Source organism: Neopelma chrysocephalum, unplaced genomic scaffold (assembly GCF_003984885.1).
Source record: "Neopelma chrysocephalum unplaced genomic scaffold, ASM398488v2 Primary Assembly neopelma1_82, whole genome shotgun sequence".
NCBI classification, from domain to species: domain Eukaryota; kingdom Metazoa; phylum Chordata; class Aves; order Passeriformes; family Pipridae; genus Neopelma; species Neopelma chrysocephalum.
Window position 1 is genome coordinate 2,253,391 of NW_020897744.1, and position 25,558 is coordinate 2,278,948.

At 59.4% G+C, this 25,558-nt stretch overlaps 5 protein-coding genes across 12 annotated transcripts; 2 read left to right on the forward strand and 3 right to left on the reverse strand.

Moving 5' to 3' along the window:
- Positions 1–136: 136 nt before the first annotated feature.
- Positions 137–9,604, reverse strand: SARM1 (sterile alpha and TIR motif containing 1). Of its 3 annotated transcripts, XR_003535450.1 has the most exons (10): positions 8,885–9,604; positions 5,569–6,187; positions 5,178–5,390; positions 4,976–5,067; positions 4,236–4,471; positions 4,029–4,122; positions 3,393–3,582; positions 3,168–3,289; positions 1,381–2,690; positions 137–508 (listed from the first exon to the last, which is right to left on the reverse strand). XR_003535450.1 is itself a non-coding variant. In XM_027690729.1 (9 exons), the coding sequence occupies exons 1-9, from the start codon at positions 9,334–9,336 to the stop codon at positions 2,561–2,563; spliced, it is 2,148 nt and encodes a 715-aa protein (XP_027546530.1). In that variant the 5' UTR covers positions 9,337–9,604; the 3' UTR covers positions 137–2,560. The 3 variants fall into 3 exon arrangements, 2 of the variants coding, with proteins under 2 accessions (XP_027546530.1, XP_027546531.1); XM_027690729.1 differs by having other exon boundaries at positions 137–2,690; XM_027690730.1 differs by lacking the exon at positions 8,885–9,604 and adding an exon at positions 8,208–8,565 and having other exon boundaries at positions 137–2,690.
- A 1,036-nt stretch (positions 9,605–10,640) lies between these two features.
- VTN (vitronectin) lies at positions 10,641–16,169 on the forward strand. 2 transcript variants are annotated; one of them, XM_027690733.1, is made up of 9 exons: positions 10,641–10,740; positions 12,458–12,607; positions 13,078–13,197; positions 13,719–14,012; positions 14,119–14,258; positions 14,521–14,677; positions 14,791–14,940; positions 15,521–15,793; positions 15,984–16,169. In XM_027690733.1, the coding sequence occupies exons 2-9, from the start codon at positions 12,547–12,549 to the stop codon at positions 16,100–16,102; spliced, it is 1,314 nt and encodes a 437-aa protein (XP_027546534.1). In that variant the 5' UTR covers positions 10,641–10,740; positions 12,458–12,546; the 3' UTR covers positions 16,103–16,169. The 2 variants fall into 2 exon arrangements, with proteins under 2 accessions (XP_027546534.1, XP_027546536.1); XM_027690735.1 differs by lacking the exon at positions 10,641–10,740 and having other exon boundaries at positions 12,400–12,607.
- LOC113971130 (kinesin-like protein KIF12) lies at positions 16,113–20,604 on the reverse strand. 5 transcript variants are annotated; one of them, XM_027690728.1, is made up of 17 exons: positions 20,498–20,604; positions 20,115–20,180; positions 19,911–19,989; positions 19,714–19,835; positions 19,487–19,562; positions 19,222–19,356; positions 19,003–19,138; positions 18,678–18,769; positions 18,310–18,445; positions 18,103–18,221; positions 17,898–18,002; positions 17,658–17,818; positions 17,167–17,293; positions 16,990–17,073; positions 16,778–16,914; positions 16,534–16,670; positions 16,113–16,356 (listed from the first exon to the last, which is right to left on the reverse strand). In XM_027690728.1, the coding sequence occupies exons 1-17, from the start codon at positions 20,575–20,577 to the stop codon at positions 16,139–16,141; spliced, it is 2,010 nt and encodes a 669-aa protein (XP_027546529.1). In that variant the 5' UTR covers positions 20,578–20,604; the 3' UTR covers positions 16,113–16,138. The 5 variants fall into 5 exon arrangements, with proteins under 5 accessions (XP_027546529.1, XP_027546527.1, XP_027546526.1 ...); XM_027690726.1 differs by having other exon boundaries at positions 17,167–17,350; XM_027690725.1 differs by having other exon boundaries at positions 16,778–16,887; positions 17,167–17,350; positions 17,535–17,818.
- Positions 20,605–21,101: 497 nt separating this feature from the next.
- On the forward strand, positions 21,102–22,074 carry SEBOX (SEBOX homeobox). The gene is made up of 2 exons (XM_027690738.1): positions 21,102–21,380; positions 21,504–22,074. The coding sequence occupies exons 1-2, from the start codon at positions 21,102–21,104 to the stop codon at positions 21,750–21,752; spliced, it is 528 nt and encodes a 175-aa protein (XP_027546539.1). The 3' UTR covers positions 21,753–22,074.
- Positions 22,075–22,729: 655 nt separating this feature from the next.
- Positions 22,730–25,420, reverse strand: TMEM199 (transmembrane protein 199). Its single transcript, XM_027690737.1, has 6 exons — positions 25,249–25,420; positions 25,094–25,167; positions 24,924–25,013; positions 23,682–23,718; positions 23,248–23,360; positions 22,730–23,144 (listed from the first exon to the last, which is right to left on the reverse strand). The coding sequence occupies exons 1-6, from the start codon at positions 25,418–25,420 to the stop codon at positions 23,049–23,051; spliced, it is 582 nt and encodes a 193-aa protein (XP_027546538.1). The 3' UTR covers positions 22,730–23,048.
- Between the last annotated feature and the right edge of the window lie 138 nt (positions 25,421–25,558).

A 25,558-nucleotide genomic window follows, 5' to 3' on the forward strand; every position in this document is an offset into this window, starting at 1 on the left:
GTTTTTCTAGGCTGTCCTCCAAGAACTACAACAGAGAAGCCATGTGTGGTGACTGTGGGCAGCAGGTGGAGTCCCTGGGGCTGCAGGGAGCTACATCAGTCCATGCAAAGGTGAGGGTGAAGTGGGGGGTCCTGCAGGGAATGGTGCCTGGGGAATGTCAGTTCTGCTGCATGGTGGCAAGGGAGAGCAAGTGTGAGAAGGCTGCAGAAAGAGAAGCCCATGACACAGAGATGAGGTGAGGATTTAGAGTGTAAACCAGATTTATTAATAATTCCTGATAGAACAACTCCAGACACTTTTGACATCACATAGCAAAGGAATGAAGGGAGGGTGAGGACAGAATTCCTTTCCTTGAGAGTGCTCCAGCTGGAGGGGGCTGGGTACGAGATATTTTGCCAGGAGCAGGGTGAGTACATGAAGGTGAAGATAATGATGGAGAAACAGGAGGAGTCACAGTCTGGGCAGCTGGAGCATGAGATGGGATCTTGTTCCAGGTGAGTCACCTGAGCTGTAGAGAATAAGTAAATCTCCACATTGAATAGTGGGCGAGGAGGTTAATTGCTACAGAGCTCCTGGGAAACAAGATGCAATAATCTTAGTGGGTATTATTGTAGGGAGAAAAATCCTTAGAACTGTTTGTGTGGGACTCCTTCAGTGGCCATGGAGGCCTTGACATTCAATCAGTTATTCAAGACTTTTCCCTGAAGCAGCTCACAAGTGGCTTTTTTGCTTCAGCAGATTCACCTTTGAGCTCATCTGCTGGCTTCTTCATATTTAATCTGCAGATAAGATAGATTCTATTTCTAGGGGATTCTGGGCAGATATGGCTATTAACCTTTCACTGGAGAGCAAAGATGCCATTAACTGTGGGCTGATAAGAGCTATCCATAAAGCTGTGATTAAGCACCATAATTAACTTCTTTTTTTTTTTTTTCCCTGAAATGTTCATGAGTCTAAGCCAGAAGAAAACGTGTTTGTGTTCCTGCCAGTTAAGGCAGGCAGCAAGGCTTCAGGGAGAGCCAGGAGGAGGACAAGGTAGCTGAGACTCCTCTTTATCTCCTGAAAGAGTTATCTTGAGCAGGGATGGGAAGAGGAGCTTGCTGCTTCTGCAGGGTGATGCAGCAGCCTGGTCTTCAGAGCATCAGGGCAGCCTGGTGTTTTTCCGTGTTCCTCCGTGCTCTCCCTCCTGCCCATGCTCTGAACAAGAATGTCTCTTTGCATTACTCACTTTGCATTAAAAAATACAAACTTAGGTAGGAGATGCAATTCCTGCTCCTAATTGCAAAATGGCTGCTCGCCCTCCAAGCAGGTGGGAGAAGCAGGACAAGGCTGGGAGCGTGGAATTCAGGGATTTGTGTCAGGATGCCCGTGGTTCCTCACCAGCAGTGTTAGCAGCAGGCAGTGCCAGTCCTGGTCCCAGCGGCTCACTCCTAGCATCTTTTGCCAGCCCTTTGCATCAGCTTTACTCTTCCTTGATATTTTAAGGTGAGTAGCTGCAAAAAGCCCCTGTGGGTGTTGAGAAGAGCTCGGTAGAAAGAAACAAATGCTACTTGGTACTGCATCCATCAGTGAGTAGGGACAACCCCGAGGAGCTCAGCCAGGGCTGTTGGGGTGTGTGATGTGGAGCAGTGACAGAATAAAATACAGCCAGTGGATAATAACCCCATGAGTACAGCACAGCAATTAGCATCTTGCCTATCTGCATGGAGATATGTTTTCCAGAGTCACTGTCCAGCCTCCCACACCCTAGAAGTACAGACCTGATAAGAGTGGTGAAGCTGAGACATCAGATGGAGAGAAGGAGGGTGTTTTAAAAGCACTTCTGGAGAGATCCTGCAGAAACTTCACATGGTCTAACCCCAAACTTGCATTGCCAGAGTTAAGAGCACACAGTGGTTTTGCAGCACTGGGAGGTGGAAGGCCCTCGAGGAGGGATTGAGCTCTTGTGATAAAGGGACATTACTGGAAAAGAGAAAGCAGTTCAGAAGGCCTCTGTGTGTTATCTTTGCCAAACACAGGGATTTTGTTAGGGCTTAGCTTTTATTTGCCCTTTCCTGCTCTCAGTTGCTGACCACAAGGATATTGCCATGGCACAAGCAGAGCCACACGGTGCTTATGGACCATTTCCTGTCAGTTGTTCTTCTCTCCCATGTGTCCTTTCGCAATGGATCCTCACGAGTTCCCCAGTTTTCAGCCCTTAGAAGATCCTGCCTCTTTGCACGTGTTTCTGGGGGAAGCTGCAGCTGCTTGTGAGGGGCTGGATGGTGCCAGTCTCCCTCACACCCCCTGCACGTCCTGCTGTCCCACAGGAGGATGTGGAAGACAATTTATCCATCCTGGAGTCCACCCAGACTTGGCTCACCAGGTGCTGTGTGAGTGAGTACCGACCTTTTAGGTCCAAGGGCTTGTATTTGGAGGGTGAAGAGGGAGTAATGAGCCACAGGCCTTCTCTCAAGCCAGGATACTAAGATGGGAAAGAGTCAAGAGAGACAAATTGGGACCCACACAAAAAGGGGTCACCTGGGAAGTCTCTGTGGGGGATGAGGCAGCTGTGCTGGTTCTAGCTCTGCCCCACGGACAGCAAGCAGTCCAGCCCATTCTCTGACCCAGCCGAGGAGTCCCGGGAAGAGCGGCCCTGGAGAAAGCGGATTATTTTTTCGATCGTGGCCTCCTGGTACTCATGGGACCACCTGTGTTTGAGGAGAAAATGTGGTTTAATTTTTCTGTTGCCTGAGATGCCACAAGATAGCTCTGTTCATTTGGGCTGGGAGCCCATGGAAAATGGAGCAACACTGGATGCTGTGGGATGCCCTGCCAGGCTGGGACACATGAGGGGGAAGCAAGAGGGGAGAGGAATTCAAGTGAACTGCAAAACCTGCCAGCATCACTCCTGCCTGGAGGGCTGGGGACACAGGGAAGGGTGTCCTCCCAGCAGTGCTGGCATGGGGAGCTCTGTCACCCAGAGCAGCCACAAGCACAACACGAGCAACAGAGCTGTAGTGGGAACCTTTGCTCCCTGCATGCTCTGGAGTGACTCACTGCTCCTTTGACCTGTTCTGCCTCCCTCATCTGTTTCTCCCAATGTCCTTGTGCTCTTTGCTACTGCTTATGCAAGGTGTTCTCTCCAGGTGTCAAGTAACCTCAAGTCACAGATGGCTTTTACTTACTTGATACCATTAAATTTCAGGACAGCCCTCATGTCCTTGGGAAGCGTTTCTGGGTCTGGCCACTCAAAATGGTCTGTAACAGGTACAATGTTCTTTCCAGAGTTCAAGGCTGTCACGATCTCCTGCAGGAACATGCAGGTGCTCAGGCTGTGGCCTGTGTCAGCCCATCACCAGCCCCTTCCTGCTCCAGTGTCCACCCAGCTCCCACCTGATGGCATTTCCTACCTTGTGTACCCAGTCCTTGCACTCGGGGTCTTCCATGCATTTATCCAGTGCATTTGGTGAGAGGACCAGCACAAAATTGCGGGCGCTCATGACGCTCTGGATCAGCTTGTCCTCAAACTTCCCTGCCTCCAGCTTCTCCACGTCAATGAACACGCTGAAACCGTGCAGCTGCAGGTGGACCTTCAGCAGGCTGGTGGCAAGAGAGGACAGCACCATGAGGAGAGGTTTCACATGCTCTCCCACCCCATTGCTAAGATATGGTGAGACAGAGGAGCAGCAAAGAGGATCCCACAGGAAATGGCACGGTTCTTGAGATGCCAGCTCCAGCCCAGCCTGCTTACAGCTGTCTGGGCACATGCAGAGAACACAGGGAGCTGACCATTAGCTCCCTGCTGTGATCCCCGAAGAGCACAGCTTGAGGAAAGGGTAAGTCAGTGTCAAAGAGGAGCAAGGTGGCAGTGACAGGACTGGGAATTAGCCTGTTCACTGTGCGGGTTATGGCACGTGCTGTCCCTGTTTGCTCTGTGGCTTTTGGCAGCACCTCCCTCCTCCCCATTCCACGTTTTTCCCACAACTGATAACATGCCTTTGCTCTGGACTTCAGCCCAGCACCACAATCTTGCCTTCAGGACTCACCTGGCCAGCTGCGACCCCGTGCTCCTCCGGTAGCTGATGAACACATCAGTCCCGTTAGACGTGGTTTGCAGTGTTATAGGGGAGTGAAGCGTTTCTAGGCAGAGCAAACAGAAACCAAAAGTTAATAAAACCCCAGCAGCTCACCCCAAACACCCCCCAGTGCTCATCCACCCCTTCCCGCCTGCCCCGCAGTGGCGGTGCCCGCACCCCTGGCCGCGGTGAGGATGCGGACGCGGTGGAAGCCCGTGTTGATGTGACAGTCCTCCTGCAGCTGCTGCTCCGTCACCCGGTGCAGGAAGTTGCGGTTGATGCCGCAGGTGAGCAGGTTGTAGGTGTACTGCCGGAATTTGGGGTCGATGCCGCCCAGCCAGTCGGCCAGGTTGCTGCGGTCGCAGGTGGAATAGTTTGCAAAGGTCTTGAGCTCTGTCAGCTCCCGGAAAAACCTGGCGGAGAAACAAACGACGGTGTGGAGCGGGAAGGGGAGAGCTGAGACACCAGGCAGAACCTAGAGACATGTGGTACCACATCTTTTATCTGCCCAGGAGGGAGTGCAGCTCCATGCTGTGGTGAAGGATGAGCGAAAGGAGTAGAAAAGAGAACAGCTGCATGGGAGTGCTGGTCCTCGGGTGTGGGAGTGTGAGAAGCTCAGCTAAGGGAGGAGAAGCTTGGGTAAGTTCCTGTCTTTCTAAGTAACTTGCAGGAACCCACATGCCCAGTGCCATAGGTGGTCTTTCTCCATCCAACACCTCTGCCATGCACTGGCTCCATTGCAGAAATCCCTCTGGGACTGCAAAGTGCAGTGGAAAAGTCCTGGCAGTCCAGGTTTTGCATTTGGAGGATCTCTGTTCTTGTCTTTGCAAGAAGGGAAATGCACAGACCTTGTCCCCAGCTCTGCCACTGTGGTGATGGCCATGAGAGAGTCCAACATGCCCTGGTGGCAGTCTTACCTTTTCCGAGTGATGCTGGAGTCCATCCCCAAATCCTCTTGCAGCTCCTTCTCTGTCAGCCTCAGCAGAATGTCCCCATCCACCTGGTGATCCTGCCAAGAGAAATCCAGGCTGGAAAGGTCTCAGGAAAAGGTTACACCTCTGCTGCAAGATGGGGCAGAAGGGCCCATCTGCGTGTCCCTCCCCTGGCACAGAGCCCTACCAGAAATCTCTGGCAGTATTTGTTGAATCCGATCTGCTGCAGCCACGTCTGCACCTCGCAGGACTTCCAGTTGGGAACCGTGGGCAGGATGCGCCGAGGAACCTCCTCCCCTATCATGCGCAGCACCTTTTTGGCCAGGGAGGAGGTGGTGCTGCTGGTGGAGTAGCACACTATCCTCTTCAGGCTCTGCGTAGCCCCGATCTCACCGAAAATCTGGGGACACGAAAGGTGGAGACTTTGCTTTCCCTCCTCCTCCCCACAAGCTGTGCCGGGCCAGGTGTGCAGGACCAGGGTGCTTGGTGAGCTCACAGGGGAGCAAAAGACACCAAGATGCAGTTGTGGCCACCCTTCCCTTTGGCATCGCCTTCCTTCAGGCCAACCTACCCTTTACCTGTGTTTTCTTCTGCCTGGTTTTGATGGTGGCCTCGGTGCAGAGGTAGAAGGCAGCGATGCACTGGGCTTCCAGCCGTGAGCTGTCCAGCAGGGGCACGAGCTGCTGCAGGTCCTCCGCCGTCCGCCCCTGGACGTTGTCACTGCTGCCCAGCATCTCGCAGGCGAACCGCTCCGGGTCCAGCGAGGCGATGAACGGCTCCACCAGAGCCAGAGTCCCCGAGCGCTCCACCTCCTTCTCGATTTCCTTGTTGGTGGCCAGCACCGTGATGGCCAGGCACGCGTGCAGCCGGATGAGTTCGTCATCCTTTGAGAACACCAGAGGGAAAAGCCACTCTGCTGCCCTCTTCTCGATCATCAGGCGCTGGTTGGCCTGCCCTCCGTACATGGCACAGTTGGCCAAGGCCATGGCACAGTGCCGCAGCACGATGGGGTCCGTCCAGCGGCACCAGTACAGGATGGCATCCAGGCCTCCGTCAGAGATGAGCTGGAAACAGGTCTCCTCAGTGTGTTTGAACATGTGCTCCAGGATCCCAGAGACGCTTTGCACCAGCTGGGGAACATCTCGCTCCTTGGCTAAGTTCAGAATCACGCCCAGGCCGATCCGAGCAATCCGATCCCTGCGGAAAGGAGAGGGACAGGAAGGTGAAGGGGAGATGGATGTGCAAGGAGTGAGAACAGTGACTTGCATGTGAACTCCCCCATGCTTCAGTGGCATTTGTCCCAGGACAGACAGGTGTTTCCCTGTGGGACACAGGTGCCAGATATGCAACGCAGTGAGATGCAACAGGTTGTGTTGGAAGAACTGGTGTTGGAAAAACCTATCTGGGTCTGATGGAAGAGCTTGTGACGGGACAGGACATGGAGTGCACAGCCCAGGGCCACCTCACTGGATGCTCACATGCTTGAGGTAGGACATACATAGCAATTAACAGGCAGGGGAAGCTAATGTCAGGCTGGAAATGCATTTGCTGTGTCAGCATTGCTGGAGGTGTGTGAACTGCTTTTTGTTAGGGGGTGAAACTTCTTCGTCGCTAAGCAGAGCTGCCAGGACAGGGCTTTCACACCTGGCTGAGCAGCCACACACCCCTGTCTACAGGGACGAGTGAGTGCCAGAGATGCCTGTCCTATGATGGCAGCTGGAGGAAAGCTGTTTGTTTCCCCCATCCTGTGCTTTCCTGGAAGAGGACAGCAAGAGTCCAGGGCAGGTGGCCAAGGGCCACCAGCTGCTGCTTGGCCATGGCTGTCCTTGGGAGCCCTGTGCTGCTAGGATGGTCTTAAAGTGACACCTGAATGGGGCTGTGCCCTGAAAACACAGTGAGGAAGGGGGAAATCAGGATCATAGAACGGTTTGGGTTGGACAGGACTTTAAAGCTCATCTCATTCTAACCCCCGTCCATGGGCAGAGACACCTTCCTCTAGATCAGTTTGCTCCAAGCCACATCCAACCTGGTCTTGAACACTTCCAGGGATGGGGCAGCCACAGCTTCTCTGGGCAGCCTCTGGCAGTGCCTCACCACCTTCTGCGATGGGCTCTTGGCTGCCCTCCATGAGCTCTCCTGAAGTGAGTAGCAGCTCCATCTCTGCCCTTACCACCTGCTTGGTGCTGTGATGGAGCTGCCTGGTTTGTGAGGCAGTGCTGGCACAGATGCCCCATGCTGTGCTGCTCATGAGGGCAGTGCCACGCTTGGTCCCCAGCGGCGGTGGGGTGATGACACATCAGCCTCTGTGCTGGCAGGCGGAAAGAACATTTCTGGGAAACCTGTGACCCACAGGGCTCACGCTGACCTTGGGGTGGGTTTGACAGGAAATGCTGTGGAGAGCTCTGGGAAAAAAAAAAAAAGCCCTCAGCCTGGGTCTGGCTTCGAGCCCAGACTCGGACATGGAGCTGGATGACAAACACGGCCCCACCAGGTCCCCAACTCCCCGCAGCCACAGATGGAGCCAAGGCTGGTCCAGCTCCCAGCTAAACACCACTGCTGCTGTGCACGGAGTGGAAGAGGTCTGTAAGCCAGAGGCTTGGATCCAAGGGGGGACCCCACACCTCCCTGCTGTCGATCGGAGGTTGATGGTGGGTCAGGCTGCAGGGAGGAAGGGGCTTGGGGCCCATGGCTTCTCCAAGACCCTGACCCATGAACTGCTCCTGGAGCAGAGATGGCGACTCCAGCAAATGCTTTCTCTTGCCAAGAAGCTGAGTGCTGAATGCAGACCGTGCCAGTGATGCTTCCTGGGATTAAATTCCACCCTAATGGGCTTTTCTAATTTGGTTGTCGCTTATTTTTGCCTGCCAGTGCATGCAGTGAGGCCCAGGCTGGGAGTCCACAACCTTACAGCAAGAGACATCACCCAGGAAGCTGGAGCAACTCTTTGGCCAGGCTCCCTCCACGTGCTTTCCAGACCCCTGGCTGGGGACGGCTGGGCTGGGGTGCTCCAAGGGAGAGCAGAGCTGGCAGAGTGCGTTTGGGGTGTTGGAAGGGTGGGTTTTGTGCAGATGCTTTATCAGCAGTGCTGTGCATTTGGATGTGACAGGATCCACCTTTGTGCACACATTTGTACACACACACACACACACGCGTGGAGGCACACAATCCCACCCTACCTGTGCCCATGCTCTGGCAGAGCCAGCCCAGCACCTCTCACCTGTCCTGGGCAGCAGCACATGTGTCTGAGCGAGGGGCCATGGGCTGGGGGGCTCTGAGGCCCACGCACCAGCCAGCCCCCTCCTTATGGTTCCGTTCCAGCCCTGGTCAGCAGCAGGAAGTCTCTGAGAAGTGGCTTTGTCCTCCTCCTCCCGCTGCGGTCATGGCTAAGGGGGAGTTGCGTCTTGTCCTTGGGGTCAGATGCTCTGAGCCAGCCAGACTGACTCAGCTCGATCACAGAGGGTGGCCCCAGGCTGAGGGGGGCACCCCGATCCTCACCAGCATCCCTGAGCTGGGGCCAGTCCTCCTCCCTCCAGCTGTGGGGGAAGGGAGCAGCTCATACCACTGCCTGGACATGAGTCAGGGACCCTCAGTGCAAGTGGTGGGTGTGGGGGGATATGGTGGAGATCCGAGGGGGTTGATGCACCGGAAGCACCCAGAGCAGGGAAATTTATGGGGTGAGATGGGTGTAGGCAGGTCAAGGCCAGATTGGATGGGGCTTGGAGCAACCTGGTCTAGTGGAAGGTGTCTCTGTCTATGGTGTGGGGTTGGAACTGGATAGTCCATAAGGTCCCTTCCAACCCAAACCATTCTGTGACCCTGTGAAAGAGCTGACGGTGCCTGGGGCGGTGGGGAGGGCTATGCCTCGCAGGGCGGGGGGGTTCTTTGCAGACTCACCTGTTTTCTGCCACCAGGATCTGCTCCAGGAGTTTTCCTGCCTGGCACTTGGTCTCCAGATCGGCGGTATACAGCAGGTTGAGCAGCAGGTCCAGGCCCCCCTCCAGGCGGATCACATCGCACAGCACCTTGGCCACGTCCCTCCCCAGCGCGGGCATCCCCCAGGCCTCCTCCACCAGGCGGAACACCTCGGTGATGGCCGCCCGCAGCCCCTCGGGGGTGGTCGCCTGCGTGGCTTGGGCGATGGCCCGGCGCAAGGCGGGCAGGACCCGCTCCAGCGCCTCCCGCACCTCGGTGCTCACCCCTGGGGAGACCCCCCGGTGCTCCCGGGCGCTGCCCCCGCCCGCCCAGCCGCCCGCCCGGCTCACACACTCGGGCACCGTCAGCCGCTCCGCGCTCGCCATGGCCAGGGACCGGCCCAGGGTGTGCAGGGAGAGGAGCAGGGCGAGCATCCGTGGCTGCTACCGCAGCATCCCCTGCCACCCACCCCGCAGCGCCCGCAGGGACCCCCCGCTCCTGCGGGGACGCGGGTGGCCGCGGGGGGGTCACGGGAGGGGGGCCACGTCCCGCTCCCCCCTCTGCCCTGTCGGGATGCGGAGCTGGAAGCGGAGCGGGATCCGCCTTCCCCGAGCCGGGCTCAGCATCCCGGTCCCCGGGGCTGATGTCACCGGGCGCAGGCGCCGCCTCTCCGAGGAGGGGCTCGGTCCGGCAGCTGCATCCCCCTCCCGCTGCAGATGCTCCGGCATCCCCCCAGACCCCTCCTGTCACCAGCCCTGCAGGGATTTAACAGAAGCGTGGATGTGGCACTTGGGGACAGGGCTGGGATAACGGTTGGACTCGATTTTAGAGGTGTTTTCCGACCTAAATTCTATGATCCTATGATTGTGGCCTTTCAGTACTTAAACAGGCCTTACAGAAAAGAGGGAGAGTGACTACTTACTCAGGTAGACAGTGATAGGACACGGGGCAATGGTTTTAAACTAAAAGAGGAGTGATTCAGATTGGATATTCGGAGGATGTTCTTCCCCGTGAGGATGGCGATGCACTGGCACAGTTTGTCCAGAGAAGCTGTGGATGTCCCATCCCTGAAAGTGTTCAAGGACAGGCTGGATAAGTCTTGGAGCAACCTGTTATAGTGGAAGATGTCCTTATCCACGGCAGGAGGCTGGAACTAGACACAAAGAATTCCGTGATTCCACAGCCCCCTCTGCCCAGCCTGAGCTGGGGCTTGACCTGCTGTCCCCATGGCCCTCCACCTTGCCCGAGCTGCTGCTACGGTGGTCACCTCCACAGCAGGCAGGGACTCCCACACTGTTTTTGCAGCAGGTCTCTCCGGGACCCTCTGTGACCAGGGAGGGGGACACAGGGTGCAGGTAAAGGGTCGGGCACCACCGTGAGCACAGCCGTGGGCACAGTGAGGCTGTGACCACCCTGGCACAGTTTTGAATCCATTTGGTATCAGCGGGGGGCAAATACGCTTTGCTTGGTGGAAATTCAAAACAGCTCTTCTGGGTGGGCTCGGGATTTGCATGATAAAGGAAAGACCAGAGGAAGCCTGGGCCTCTTTTGTTTTCTTTTTTCCAGGCCAGACGTGCTCAGGGCAGAAATGCTTTGGACATTTCTCGTCCGTGCTGGGAGGAGCAGCTTAAATCCTTGGCTCCAAAACCAGGTTGTTGCCAGCTCAGCCTGAGACTTAAATTCAGGTTGATGTTTTGATGTGACAGAGTGGCTTTTAATCCTCTCTGAATCCACTGCGCAGGGGCAGACAGAGAAGGGGACATCGACTCACAGCAAAGGACTGGAAACAAGGCACCCCGAGTGCTACGATACGGCGGGAGAGGCTCGGCACAGAACCAGTAAGGAATTTTCTGATAAATTATTATTAATCAGGGGTAACGATACAGCCATTGCAGTGCAGAGCAGCAGAGGGATTTGCTGCCCGGGGGCATCAAAATTCAAACCATTCCCTCAGGCTTGTCCTGACAAGAAAGGAGAAACTGAACTTTGCTTTGCTTTTAGTTTTCCTTTCCTTTGCTTTGCTTTTTGGGAGGGATTTCCAGCCTCGGCAGCCTGGGCTCTGGGGTGGCAGGGGTTCCCAGCCTTGTACTGGGGGATCAGCCCCACCGCCTGAGCTCTCCTTGCTGGGTTTGCTCAGCCCTTGGTTGCAGGGGCTCCCCAGGGCCCCGTTATCCAACCAGCCCCTCTCCTGGGATCTCCTCCTGGCACGGAAGGACTCTCTGAGCCTTTATGGGTCTGTGGCTGGTGGTTGGGAGCCTGGAGCAGCAGGAGGGAGCTTTGTCTCAGCCGATCAGCAAAAGCAGCTCAGACATTGCCCAGCCCTTCTCCCCCACAGCCTCCCGCAAGCCTGAGCCCTCCCAGGGCTCTTGTCCCCCAGGCTTGGTTCAACAGGGATGGGATGAAGCCGTAGTGCAGCACTGGGCTGGTGCTGGCAGCTGGGGACAATGCCAGCCCTGCCATAGCTGAGGCCAGGGGACAAGGAGGGGCGTGATGGGCTGCAGGAGAAGTCCTACCCCAACAGCCCATGTCTGGTGGGTGCCCTCGGCACCCCAGGGCTTCCCAGGTGGAAATGCCTGTCTCAAAACCAAATAAAGGTCTTTTTAGCAAGGATGGGAGCACATGATGCCAGGAAGTGCCTGTGTCTGAGCTGGCAGAGGAGAGACCTCTGGAGAAGTGGGCACCCTGCTCAGGTTCTTCTCTCCCCAAATCTTACATCACTTAAAACCCAGAGCTGCACCCCTCCTGTCCCAGGGCTGGGATGGACCCCATGGAGCTCCTGTCCCAGCAGTGCTGTGGCAGGGTAGGCAGCAGAGGAAGGATTGCTGCAGCCTCATGTACATTTGCTCCTTGCCCCTGATTAAATAACCATCCCAGAGTTATCAGAAGCTGCCAAAAGAGCTGAGTTGACATTAATTAGTAACCGAAAAGATTGGTTAGAACGGGAATGACGGGAGCAAAATACACAGGCTTTTGTTTGCCTTCTGCAGAGAAAGTGCAGAGGGTTCCTGTCCTCCCTCTCTCCCGGCCACTCAACTCTGGCCTCTGGTCCCCACGCACAAAGGTGGCACCTGCCCCATCCCAAGCCACCATGCTTTGTGGCTCCCCAGGTCTGTTCCCAGCCTTGACATTGAGAAAGCTGAAATCCCAAGAGTAAGTCCTCCAAAACAGTGATATTTTGAGCAAGCATAAGCCCAGGGGTTTTCCCTGTGCCCTCTGAGCATTGCTCCCTCATCCTGTCTCATGTGGGTTTTTATCTTGCCAACACCAGCCTGGGAAACAGCCGGGAGCTTTAATACCATGACACTTGCTAGGAAATAAGTGTGGCAGGACCTCAAAACTGGTTCCTGGCTCAGGCCTGCCATCCCTCCCCGCTCTCTGAAGAGTGCCCAACCTGCACACGGGCTGGGGTAGAGCTGCCTGCACGTGGGGGGAGCCCTGTCCCCCACAAACACACCTGGCTCAGTACAGCCTGTGGGGGAAGATGAGTGGGAGATCATCTCTGCCCCTTTTCCCCTGTTCTGACCTTGGTCTGTTTGTTTTCTCCTGCCGGGACAGGCTGAGCAAACAGTGGATGCTGGGGCTCCGGCCACTGCTGCGCTCCAGCCCGCACAGTCACAGGAGGGCTGCGCTCCCGGACACCCAGGATGAGGCTGCTCTTCCCTACCCTGGCACTGGCCCTGCTCGTCACCACCCGTGCTGCTGAAGGTGAGCCTTAGCCAGCCAGGTGCCCCACGCCAGGTGCTTTGGGGATGGAGCAAGTGCAGCTCCTGGGCTGATGGAGGGGCTGGGGAGCCTGGGCAGAGGAAGGAGAGACCTAAGGGTGGCCGTGGCCACTGGCAACATTGGCTACACTGCAGGACAGGGAGAAAGCAAGTGGGCAGCACATGGGTATAGATGGTGCCTTGGCAAATCTCTGGCCATCCTACAGCTGGGCTGCTAGTGTGGAGCTGGGACCCTGACACAACCTTGTGCAGGGCTCCCACCTCAGCAGGACCTGGGTGGGAGCGGGACAAGATGCCAGGTAGCCGCTGGTGGTGGGGTTGACCATGAAGAAGTAGTGTGCCCCTAATCATGACATACTCAAGTTTGCTTTCACCCCGGGACTGGGCTGGGGGGAGGCATAGGCCCCACTTCCCACCCCACATTACTCCTGTGCTGTGGGGTGGCTTTTGCAGACTCCTGCAAGGGCCGCTGCGATGACGGCTTCGATGCACAGCGCAAGTGCCAGTGCGACAGCCTCTGCATGTACTACCAGAGCTGCTGCAGCGACTACTCCACCGTCTGCAAGGCCAAAGGTACCGGCCCTGCAACCGCCCTCCCGGCTGGGGCATGGGGGGAGTGGGGTGGCTGTGGGTGCCTGACACTGGGGTAGCTCAGGGGGTCTGTGCTGGGTCGGCTCTGCACCCACCTGTGTCCATGGGGTGCAGTCAGGGCGCTGCAGCACGTGGGGTTTTCAGGAGCTGGATCACTGCCACCCACAGCGTGGGGTCCATACAAATTGGATAGATTTGATAGTAGAAAAAATGTCTTCACTGAAAGGGTGGTCAGGCGTTGGAATAGGCTGCCCAGGGCCGTGGTGGAACCACTTCCCTGGAAGTGGTAAAAAAGAGTAGTTGTGACACTTGGGGGCATGGTTTAGTGTTGGACCTGGCAGTGTTGGGTTATCGATTGGACTTGATGATCTTGGAGATTTTTTCCAACTTTAACAATTCCATGATTCTATAAATCCATATTGCCTGGGAGTGAGCAGCTCCCACAACCAGACCCAGTGGGAGACACCCAGGGCTTCCTGGGACCAAACTGCTCCCTCCCACAGTGACCCGGGGAGATGTCTTTGCCTTGCCGGAGGATGACTACCTCGACTACAACCTCACTGTCGACTTCGGCACGGAAGAGCCCCCCAAGGCAGACCCCACGGAACTGCCCACATTCCCATCACCAGTGGAGACCACACCAGAGAGCAATCCAGATCCTGAGGAGACAGAGCCGCCCGTGGTGCCTGGCCCCACAACAGATGGGTTCGAGGAGCAGGATCCTGAGGAGCTGTGCAGTGGGAAACGTTTTGACGCCTTCACCGACCTGAAGAACGGTTCCCTTTACGCTTTCCGAGGTACCTTGGGGACCTTTCCCGGGCACATGGGATGTGCTGTTGCACCGTCACCCCACAGCAACATCTGGAGTCCCTCCTAATGCTCCCATCTCCCTTCTCTCCCCAGGGAAGTACTTCTATGAGCTGGACAAGATCAGTGTGCGGCCTGGCTACCCCAAGCTGATCAGCGACGTCTGGGGCATTGAGGGCCCTATCGACGCAGCCTTCACACGCATCAACTGCCAGGGCAAGACTTACCTCTTCAAGGTGGGCTGGAGCTGAGCTGCAGGGCTGGGGGAGCTCCTGGGGTGGCTGGCACAGCCCCCAACCCACCCTATCCCCTCCTGGCACCCTCCATGCACCCACACACACAGTGGTTGCCAGACATCCCCATGCCCCTGTGGCACTTCAGGGGCCCCAAGCAGCCACAGCCTCATGATGGGGCTCCACAGTATCCACTCGCTCCCCATGGCAGACCTGGGCCTGGGGGATGCTGCACCCTGACCCCACTCTGTCCCACACCTCCCAGGGCACCCAGTACTGGCGCTTTGATGACGGAGCCCTGGATCCCGGGTACCCACGTGACATCTCCGAGGGCTTTGAGGGCATCCCAAACAATGTCGATGCAGCCTTCGCCCTCCCTGCACACAGCTTCCACGGCAATGAGAGAGTCTACTTCTTCAAGGGTGAGGGGTGCAGCCCCCAGCTCCTGGGCAGAGCCTGGCACCAGCGGGACACCCCTCTGCTGCTCCCCCTTGGGGGTGTGTCCCCCACTAATGCCCTGCACATCCTCTCCTAGGCAAGTACTACTGGTCCTATGACTTTGCCCAGCAGCCCACGCAGGCCGACTGCGAGAAGTCCTCCCCCTCCACCGTGTTCAAGCACTACGCCTTCATGAACCGGGACAGCTGGGAGGATGTTTTCCAGATCCTCTTTGGTGGCAGGATGGGTAAGGGCTGGGCCAGCCCTGGGGCAAAGGGCTGGCGGGTGCCAGTACAACCCACACAGACAGGGCACAAGGGGTGCAGGCACCATGGGAGGGGGAGACAACACCTGGAAGCATGGGCAGGCTGGATGAGCCACCCTGTCCTGCCTAGGCCATGCACATGAACCCCTCAGGCCACAGATTCATCTCCCACAACATCCCAAATCCCACACTCTCAGCCCTTATGCCCTGCACTACCCAGCCCATCACCAGCTGCCTCACACCACAGCATCACTGCTGGGGACTGTTTATTGTCACTGGAACTGAGGATGCCACAGGAAGCCTCAGCTCTGGGAAAGGGGAATGAAAAATGAAGAGGAGAAGGGGGCTCAGCAGCACAGGGTTGATCCCAGCCAAGAGTGGGGTTGGGGGCTGCTCCCACCTCTGTCTGGCCTGTTTCCTCATCACACATCCCTTCCAGGCTGGGATCCTTTGGAGCATTCCTGTGGGTCTCGGAGCAGGCACTGGGAGTTTTCCATGGGGCTGGGCTCATCTCACCTCATACACTGCTGCTTCTCTCACTCACCCCCTGCTCCTTTTCCAGTTGGGGCGAGTGGCCCACGGCACATCAGCAGGGACTGGCGGGGGGTGCCCAGCCCGCTGGATGCTGCCATGGCCGGCAGGATCTACGTGGCCTCCCACCAGCCCCGGAGGAGGAAGTCTCGCCGCCAGCGCAAGAGGTACAACAGCCAACGGTCCCTGAATTTGGGATTGTGGGGCTGGCTGCAAAACGACTCTGACTCCGCCGGTGTCGAAAGCGATGGGCTGTCAGGCTCCAAGTGCGAGACGCTCCAGAGTGTCTACTTCTTTGTAGGAGGTGAGTCTGGCATGGCAGGATCTGGGAACGATGTGGCACCAGGGCTGCCAGGGAAGGGGGAGGGCTCCTTTCTCTCCGTGACGTCCCCAAGCACTGGGACACAGTGGGAAGGTGCCCAGGGCTGGCAGTGAGGGCTGGCAGCTCCCCACAGCCAAGGGCAGTCCTGACAGCCATCTCTCCTTCCTCCCAGACAAGTACTACCGCGTCAACCTGCGCACCAAGCGCGTGGACCTGGTGCAGCCACGCTATCCCCGCTCCATCGCCCAGTACTGGCTGGACTGCCCGCAGCCCGGGGAGGAGAGCACCTGAGTGGGATCCCCGGAGCCGCTGGCAGCACAGCCCCAGCTAGACAGAAATAAACTGTGAGTGCCGTGCAGGCTGGAGAGCCCTGTGTGTATGTCCGTCCAACGGGTCTGCGTGATCCTTGTAGTCCCAGATCCCTGTGTCCCCGAGAGCTGTGGTTGTCCCCCCAGTCCGTGCCAGATCCCTGCTGCTGGCCCCATCCACGGTGCGACTGTGTCTGCTCAGATCTGCTCTGCCAGCCAGACCAGTGCCTCTTCCCACTGGAGGAGAGGGACAGTGCCGGCAGCTGCCAGCAGAGAGCCAGCAGGGTCAGCTCTCCACTGCCCCTGGGATCAGTCCATAGCCCCATGTGTGAGTGGCTGTGCTGAGGATAGGTGCCCATCCCAGAGGGACCCCATTTGAGGCCCTGCCTGGTCTCCCCTCATTGCCCTGCTCACCTCTGGGCTCCGGCAATCCTGGCCATGGTGGTGCTGAAGGGATGACCCTTCCCTCGGGGGTGGGACCGCACTCTGGGCCTGGGAGCTCCCGAGGGAGTGGGTGCTGCTGAGACAAGCTCCTGCTTCTGCCCTGGCTCCTGCCATGAGGACACATGAACAAACCCTGACCCACTGTCTCACCACCGCCCCAAAACCCCAAGGGCTTCCTGAACTGCAGCTGATGCCCAGTGGCCCTGGCTCTCACCGCTTCCCCTGGTGTGGCTGGGGGTGCCTGTGGAGCTGGTGGGAGCCAGGCAGAGCTGTGTCCTCCTGTCTGAGGGGCAGAACACCAGCACCTCCCTCAGGGGGAGCTGGCTGCGGCGCGGGGGGCACTGGCAGTACCTGTGGGAGAGCAGAGAGGGCAAGGCTGCTATGCCACACTGTGCCACCCCCCTCCAAAGAGCCCTGGGGCTGTACCTGGGACACGGTGGCATCAGCTGGCCCAGGACAGCACTGTGGGCACCCTGGGTAGCTGGAGCGGCCGGAGGCAGGAGGCAGCTTCTGCAAGAGTGGACAGCAGCAGGTGGGTGGTTTATGCATCCTCCCCTTGCCATGGGCAGGATACACATGGAGCCCAGGGTCCCCCACTCTCACCGGCAGCCGGGGGATGGAGGCAGACGTTGTGTTGGGCTGCCGGAGCCTTGTGGAGTGGCCGGGGGGGATTTGGGGGGCGTGGGCACTCCGGAGCAGGGGCTGGTTGTCACAGGAGCTGCGGGTGGCTCTGTGGGAAGGGCCATCTGGGATGTCACCACTGGGGTCTGGGGACAACCGGGGCTGCCTGGGGAGCAGTGAGGGAACAGGGCAGGGCGTTGGCAACCTTCAGAGAGCCTCAGAGCCCTGCCCAGCCCCACAGAGTTCCTGGGAGAAGCTGGCCGGCACTGAGAGCTGTCCAGCCGGGGGCTCTGGCTGTCCCATTGGCCCCTTGATGCCCTGTTCAGGGGTCCCGCACATGCCCCCCATACCTCATGTGCTCGTTCTCCACCACGAAATCCCGCAGGAGACCGTAGAGGCTGGGCCAGGCTGGCGTTCCCTCTGAAGGGAGCTGCCCTTCAAGAGGGAGGTGATGCAGCCCTGAGGGGCCGTACCTGCCTCCCCAGCTTGGGCAAGCTTTTGGAGGGTTCCCTGGGACCTCTGTGCTCCTCACTGGCACCCTGGGCAGGCACAGCTGCTGGCGCAGGGAGAGGTTTTCCAGCTTTAGGGCATGGATTTCTTCCTCCAAGGTTTGCAGCAGCTTCTCCCGGGACACCTGGGAGCATAAGGGGGGGGCTCAGGGACGTCCAAAAAGAAGGGCAGAGGGGCTCAGAAGGGTTCCCTGTCTGTAATACCCTGTTGGCCAGGGGTCTGGTGGTGACCCTCCCAGCCCGGCTGGCATAGTGCAACGTGCTCAGTGTCTCTGAGAGGCAGCGTGAGGACGGGGAGATGCAGGCGACCTGCAGACAAGGAAGAGACGCACGTGAGCTGACACTGTCCCCCTCCAGCCCTCCAACCCATGAGGCAAGACCCCTGCCCAGCCCTCCTCCATGCATGTACCATCAGGGTGATGCCCGAGCCGCCCAGGGAGCGGGCCAGCAGCCGGGTGAGCTTGCTGTCCCGATATGGGATGTGCGTCCACTTCCCTCGGGGTTTGGCCAACAGAGAGATGCAATGTCCTGCCGAAGGATAGGCCACAGAGGGTGCAACAGGGCTCTGGTGAGAACCAGCAGCTTGTGCTCCCCTGACGGGTCACACAACTCTTACCCAGTGCCAGGAGGCTGCGGTTGATGCTGTTGGCCTCCACGGAGAGCTCCCCGCTGGAGCCGGTCTCCTTCACACGCTCGCTGCCGGCCAGGTCCACGAAGCAGAGTGTGCCCTGCTTGCTGGGGCAGGCGCTGGGCTGGAGGACCCATGTTGGTGGAGTAATGCTTTGGTGCCCCTCAACCCTTCCCCGTGGCCCACAGCAGTGCCCCGACCCCTGGGTCTGGAACTGGGCTCCCTGCTGCTCACCACAGACCCACCATTGTGACCTTGAGGAGGAGGACATGACCCCACCAGCCTGGGGCTGTTTGCACCCCCACAATGAGCCCCAGGCCCCCCAAACCCTCCCCCAGAGCAGGACATGTGCTCACAGCCCGGCTGCGGATGTGGATGGTCAGAAGAGCGTGGCTGCGGCTCGAGTGCCTGTTGAGGGCATGTGCTGAGGTCCGTCGCCTCTGGGATCCTGCCAGGGATGGAATTGAGAGCTGCAGGGAGGCAGGACACCCCACACTCTGGTACAGCACCCACTGTCCACCCTCTGACAGACAAGAGCCTGTGGCAGGAAGGGAAGCTGTTCCTCTTGGCTGCCATCGGAGCCCCACCAGCCCTGGGAACAGTCTGCAGGGGGCTGAATCCCCCCATACCAGGTCTAGAACCCCCTGAACACGCCCCAGCCCTGCACCTGTGGCACAGCACCTTGCAGGAGCAGGCTGACAATGGCCTCCAGGCTGTCGAAGTCCACGCTGAGCTGGTTCTCCACGTAGAAGCCACGGGTTTTGCTCCACCGCAGGGGCAGAGCGCACGGCGGCCCCGGGATCAGCAGGTCCCGGACCTGCGGGTATGGCAGAGGGAAGGCACGGGGCAGTGGGGCACAGAGTGCCTGCAGGGCCGGATGGGGGCTGGATAGGTACTTACCTGCTCGTTGTAGATCTCGAGGTAGGAAGCGCTGAGAGCCAGGTCTGAGCCACGGCTCCGGCTCTGCTCCAGGAGGCAGGCGAAGGACCTCTGCATCAGCCCCAGCAGGGCCGGGGACGCCGGCTGGGTCTCACTCTGCAGAGATGCCAGAATGGCGAGTGGTCAATAGTATTGGCCACTCACCTGCTCCCAGAGCGCATGACCGGGTAAGAAGAGCCCATCCCACCACCAGGATCAGGTGAGGTGCGGAGGGACAGCGTTGTACCTGGGTGAGGGGTCCCATCAGGGTGTAGGTCTTCCCCGAACCTGTCTGCCCGAAGGCAAAGACGGTGCAGGAGAAGCTGGGGAAGATGTTGAGCGTCAGGCATGGCCCCAGGCCGTGGCACAGGGATGCCACCTCCCGACACGACCCCGGCAGTGCAGACCCGCCGACGATGCCCGGCGTGGGGTGGATGGAGGGTTGGGGTCCACGGGGGGCTGGCCGGGACTTACCCATCTATCGCCAGCTCCACCAGCTGCCTCATCCCGCTGCCTTCGAATACAGCCTCCTGCGAGGCGCCGGCGTCGAACACGGCGCTGAACCCAAAGGTGGCATCGTGCCTGGCCGCGCTCACCTGGGCGTGGGGACAGAGGCAGCTCAGAGGGTGCCGCAGCCCTCCCCGACCCCCCGACGGGGAGGTGGCACTTACGTGGACCGCACCGTCACCGAGGCTGTGCACAACCCGCCGGTCACCTCGCCGCGTCTCCGTACAGGTCAGTGGTCGGACCCTAACGATACATGGGGGGACACAGAGGTGTCACTACTTGTGGACTCCGGGGAGCTCCGCTGTGCCCCTGCCCCAGGCAGGGAGATCCCTGCCGCGTCCCCGAGCCCTTCTTGTCCCCCTCCTTACCTTAGCACCACCCTCAGCCGCGTCTCTCTGCCCTCCACGGGGCCCTCCCGCTCCTCTCCGGGGCTCCTGTGGGGAGCAGAAGGCAGCGGGGTGGTGGGTGCCCCCCCGCTGGGGGTTCTGCCGGCCGGCACCCCGCGGGCTGGGGTAGAGGGAGCCGCGGTCATGCTGCGCTCGAGCCGCCCTCCCAGGCCCACTGTGCCCCGGGCCCTGGCAGGGGACAGAGCTCAGTGTCCCCCCATGTCTCCTCAGAGGGACGGTCCCACGCCCCCAGACTATTTGCGATGCCTCCCCCCGCCGGCTGAATCAGCCGGGCCGTCACTGCCCAGGTCCTGCTGCTCCAGGACGCGGTGGCCTCCCTCCGCTCCGTCTCCCTCACAACTTACGGTCTCTCCTGGCCCCGTGGGAGCGTTCTGGGCCGGGGGTCCATCTGGGGCTCCCCGCCCCGCTCCCCCTCCGGCTCCATGCGCCCTCAAGCACCCCGCGCTTGGAGGTGCCCGAAGCTCCCGGCCGGTCCCGGCGGGAGCCACCGCCAGCCGGCCCGGGCTGCCCCGCACAACCGGTACCACCGCTCCGGTTAAACATTGACCGTGCCAGCCCCGCAGGAGAGCGGCGGCCGCACAGTGGGGGGCGAGCGGGGGGGCGGGCGCGGAGGCGGGGAGGGGGCGCAGGGGGCAGGTGGCAGGTGGGTCACAGAGCCCGGGGATCCTCACGGGTCGTACAGTGCCCCGACGGCGGCGGGGGGGGATGCCAGTACGAGCAGTGGTGTGATTACTGGTCCCCGGGGGTGCAGGGGGGGACGGCCCCCGAGTCAGCCGAGGCTATCGGGCACTGCCATCGGGGGCGCGGAGAGAGGACGGGCCCCGGGAGCCGTCGGGAAGAGATGGGGGGGGCAGCACCGCCCGCTCGGGGCGGTCCTAGCCCGCCGGGGGGGACTCGGGGGGGATAAAAGCCGGGGCGGCGGCGGCGGGGCCGGGGGAGCCGGGCAGGATGAGCGCGGCCCCGGGCACCTCCCGCGCCCCCCAGCCGCTGCTCCGCTTCCCCGAGGGGGCGGGCGGGCCGGGCGGCGGGCGGGCGGCGGGAGGAGGTGGCGGCCCGGGGCCGTGCCCCTGCCCCTGCCCGGGGGGGCCGCGGAAGCGGCGGCGGACCACGTTCAGTCGGGGGCAGCTGTCGGAGCTGGAGCGGGCCTTCGCCGCAGTGCCCTATCCGGACATCGCCACCCGGGAGCGTCTGGCTGAGCTCACCCAGCTGCCCGAGGCCAAGATCCAGGTGAGCGCGGACGGGACCCTCCCCTCCATCCCACCCTTCCGGGGCCGGGACCTCCCCTCTTCCCCAGGGGGCTGTCCCGTCGGGCCGCTGTCCGTGTCTCACAGTTCCCCTCGCCCGTCCCAGGTCTGGTTCCAGAATCGCCGCGCCCGCAGGATCCGCAGCGCCAAACCGGAGCCTCCGCCGCTACCGCCGCTGCCGCCTCCCGGGGAGCGGGGTCCTCCAGCGGCACCCCCCGACGGCAGCACCCCGGGCCCGGCCCCTGCCCTGCCGCCGCCGGGAGCCCGCAGCCCCGCTCGGGGCCTCCCCACCTCGCTGGGCTCCATCTCCGACCTCATCTACAGCGCGGCCATCACCAACCTGGGCGAGCTGTAGCCGTGGTGGGGACCCCCTGGGCACTGGGGACCCCCATGGCATCGCAGCCCCTGCGGATTAGCGCCACGATTTCATTAGGGTGTGGAATTACTGCCGGTCCCGAAGGTCCCGAGGATGTCATCCAATATCCTAAATGCCGGTGCGGCTGCAGCGGGGGCAGCTCCCCATCAGCCCCCTAATACCGACTAATCTTTTGGAAAAAAATACCTTAATCTGGGGCCGTATCCACGGATGATTGTGGCGCGGCCGCCCCTAATCCGCAGGCACGTTCGCAGGTGCCGGCAGATCTCCCCGTATCGGATATTAAACTGTGTTTCCACAGAGGCTTAGCTGCCATCAGAGCATTAATCACCGTGTCCAGCCCTGGCAGGGTGCCCACCCAGCAGGTGTCCAGGTCTCCTGGGCCTGGCAGGGACAGCCTGGGTGCCCTCTCCCCACTGTGGCTGCACTGAGCTGGCTCTGCTCTCTGCTCCATGACACCCAAAAAGGCCCCAGGATGTGCATTAAGGCACATCCCCTCCCTACTCCTAGAAGCTGGGTACCCTTTGGCAGAGGGTTGGGAGCACCATGCATCTCTCACTGCTCCATCTACAGCTCCTGCTCCTCCCTGAGGCACCAAGAGCCACAGGGCCATGGCTCAGGTCATGCAGCTCCCGTGTGAGGACACTGAGCCAGATGCCGACCCCAAAGTGGCTGCACCAGACTCTGTCATCCTCCTGAATGGATCTGTGTGGATGGGGAAAGGGCTCGTCCCCAAACATCAGCTGGGTTGGGTGCTGCCATCTGAGCTTCAAGAGAATAATGGTTCCCAAAAGCAAGTGAGGGATCAGACAGAGCAGAGGGCAGCCAGAGGGGGGTTTTGACATGGGATGGAGCAGGAGGCAGGATGCAGAGGGAAAGATTCACAGCTCCCTGTGGAGTCTTTTAGTTGTGTGTTCCACGTACCAGCAGATGTCCCCCAACATGAAGGAAGAAGGTTACAAACACACAGTGTTATTTATTTCCAGAATACAAGGACAGGAACTTCACAGGAGAACAGGGATGGTGGGAGCTGATGCCCCTCTCCATGCTGGGGTGGTCAGAGTCCATCACCCATTCCCTCTCCTGTTCTGCAGCTGCAGGATTTTCAATCCATAATTCATTTCAGGAGCAGGAAACAAAGGACGAGCCTGAGGAGTGCAGCCATCTTCCCGTAGCAGGAGCAGGTAAAAACAGATGGGACAAGATAAAACTGTCCCAAATTAACGGCTCCTGGGGAGGACAAAAAGCCTCCAGCATGAAGGCTGCAGTTCATGGTCATAGTTTCCCAAGGTCCCCTTCAAGGGTCCGCACCATCACGTAGAGCTCGGCCAAGCCCACCACCGAGGCCACAATGACGGCTGACAGGACGCGCTGGGGACACAAAAGAGAGAAGGGTGAACCTGGGTGTGTGGTTGTGGTGCCACTCTGGACTGGGCAGCACAGAGTGTGCTGCAGGGAGGCCGTGCTCGCTCACCGCTGCCGTCTCTGCGAAGACGTACTGGCTGCCCAGGTAGGTGCAGGCAAAGGCGGCCACCACGGTGACAATGAAGTTGAATATGGTGATGACAACGGCCTTCACGGAGCGCACTGGGGGAGAGAAGGGGGAAAATAGTTGGTTTTAAGTAAGGCTGGGGAGTAGGGCTGGGGATAAGGTGTAATCATACTACAGAGCTGGCCTGGGGCCACCTCAGCTGGGATACAGGAATCCCGCAGGAGTCACACACTTGGTGCCTCCAGAAATATGGATAAGAATGACCACCAGGCTCCTTTATTCAAGGAACACTTTAGCGTGTGAAAACCTTCTGGTGAGATATTCAGTCTGATGTCAACAGCTGGACATGGAACAGTTCCTGTGACTGTCTTGTCAGCAAACACTGCTGGGTGTCAGCAAGACAGGCAGCCACTCACCTTGTCTCCCAAATTCAGCCAATGGCCCCTTCATCTCCTGAAAAAAGGGATTAAAACAACTTGTGATCGGTTGTATTTTAATGTTGATAATAACATGGTTATTATGTGTGCAGAATAAAAGCAATGCCAATGCCCTGTGCTGCCCCCAGGACTCCGAGGTTCAGTGAGGTTTTGGTGGGCTGTGGGGGAACAGTAGTTTCACAGCACACAGGTTTCTCTGGGATTTTGTTTGTGGTCTGATTCAAGGCTGTTCAGAAGGGATTGTTTCTAATCAAACCACTTCTCCGAGTGGGAGCGTTTTCTTGCATGTGGGTTTCTCTGCTGGAGGTTTGTCTCTATTAGAGACACGAAAGTGTCTCACTTTGTCACCTGTTTCACACAGCTGGCAATAATGAGATGGTGTCAAGCTCTGTTGTCACATCAGGCATGGTTACACCATGATATCGGGGGGCAGGGAAGATGTGATGAGCACAGAGGTGTGGGAACACTGCTCTGCTCCACTGTTTGGAAGGAATGTGGCTGTTTAGCTCTGTTACAACCACCCTGGATCACAGATCACAGAATGGTTTGGCTTGGGAGGGACCTTAAAGACCATCTCATTCCAACACTCTCCCATGGGCAGGGACACCTTCCACTAGATCAGGTTTCTCCAAGCCTCATCCAGCCTGGAGTGGCCAAGCTTGGCAGAGACCAAAGCCTGGAGGAAATGTGCAGGGACTTGAACACACAAGGATGTCAGGTACAGTGTGGAGGGATAACAGGATGGGATCACAAGGAATGCCAGCAGGAAGGGATGCTGGCTTGTCCAAACAACTATTGTGCCAGAAGATATCAGCTCTCTCAGGAAAGGAAGAATGCTTAAATATTACCCTGTTTTTTCAGTTTTACCCTGACATGATGAGATAATTTTAAAACTATGACAAAAATGTAAGTAGCAGGGATGCTCCCAGTCAAACATTTACCTTGGGTGCTCAGTCTCCCAGATCAGAACCTCAGATCTTTGGCACGGGTGAGCAGTTCCCAAAAGTCAGTATGTCTGTTCACCACCCTGTTAACCCTGTCCTACACCTGCCCTCAGCACCGGATCTGTTGTTCCTGGTGCATTCACAGCGTGCTCTCCTCCAGTCCCCGCCACATTCCCTGTGCACTGCACTCACTCTAAGAGGCAAATCTCCTTTGCTGTCAGGTTGCCACGCGTTTGAGGGATGAGTCCTGGAAGCAGGCACTGCAGCAGCCCCTCACCTGGCCGGTGATGTTGCGGGTCATCCGCTGGTACTCCTCGTGTGCCAGCTTGGCCTTGATCCGCTCCAGCCGGGCCACCAGCTCGGGGTTCTGTGGGAAGCACAGACCCACCGTAAGAACCGGGGGCCGCCGCCACCTCCTCCCGCGACTTCTGCCCAGCCCTCACCTACCCGCGGCGGCACCGGCACCTCGGGCAGGTGGATCTCGCAGCCTTCCAGCAGCTCGTGTAGGTGCAGTGGGGAGCCTGTGTGGGGTATGGGGGGAAAGCGAGGTCACGGTGCGGTCACGGTGCGGTCACCGCCTCCCGCGGCGCAGTGCGGCCTACCTGCCTCCCGCAGCGCGGCGTGCACCCTCCGCAGCAGGCTAAAAGGCACCAGCGCTCCTTCTGTCGCCAGCGCCGCCTCCATGTCACCCCGCAGCCCCGCGGGCAGCGCCGCCAGCTCCCCGGCCTGCACCGCCCGCCGCAGCCGCGGCCCGGCCCGCACCGACGACGCCATGTTGGCCCGGCGGCCGTCTCCAAGGCGACCGGGGGGAGCATAGAGACGGCGGGGCAGAGCGGCCGCGCGGGGAGGGGGCGGGGAGAGCGGGGGGGCGGTGGCGGGCGGTGCCGCGCGGTGCACTGTGGGCCGCGGGCG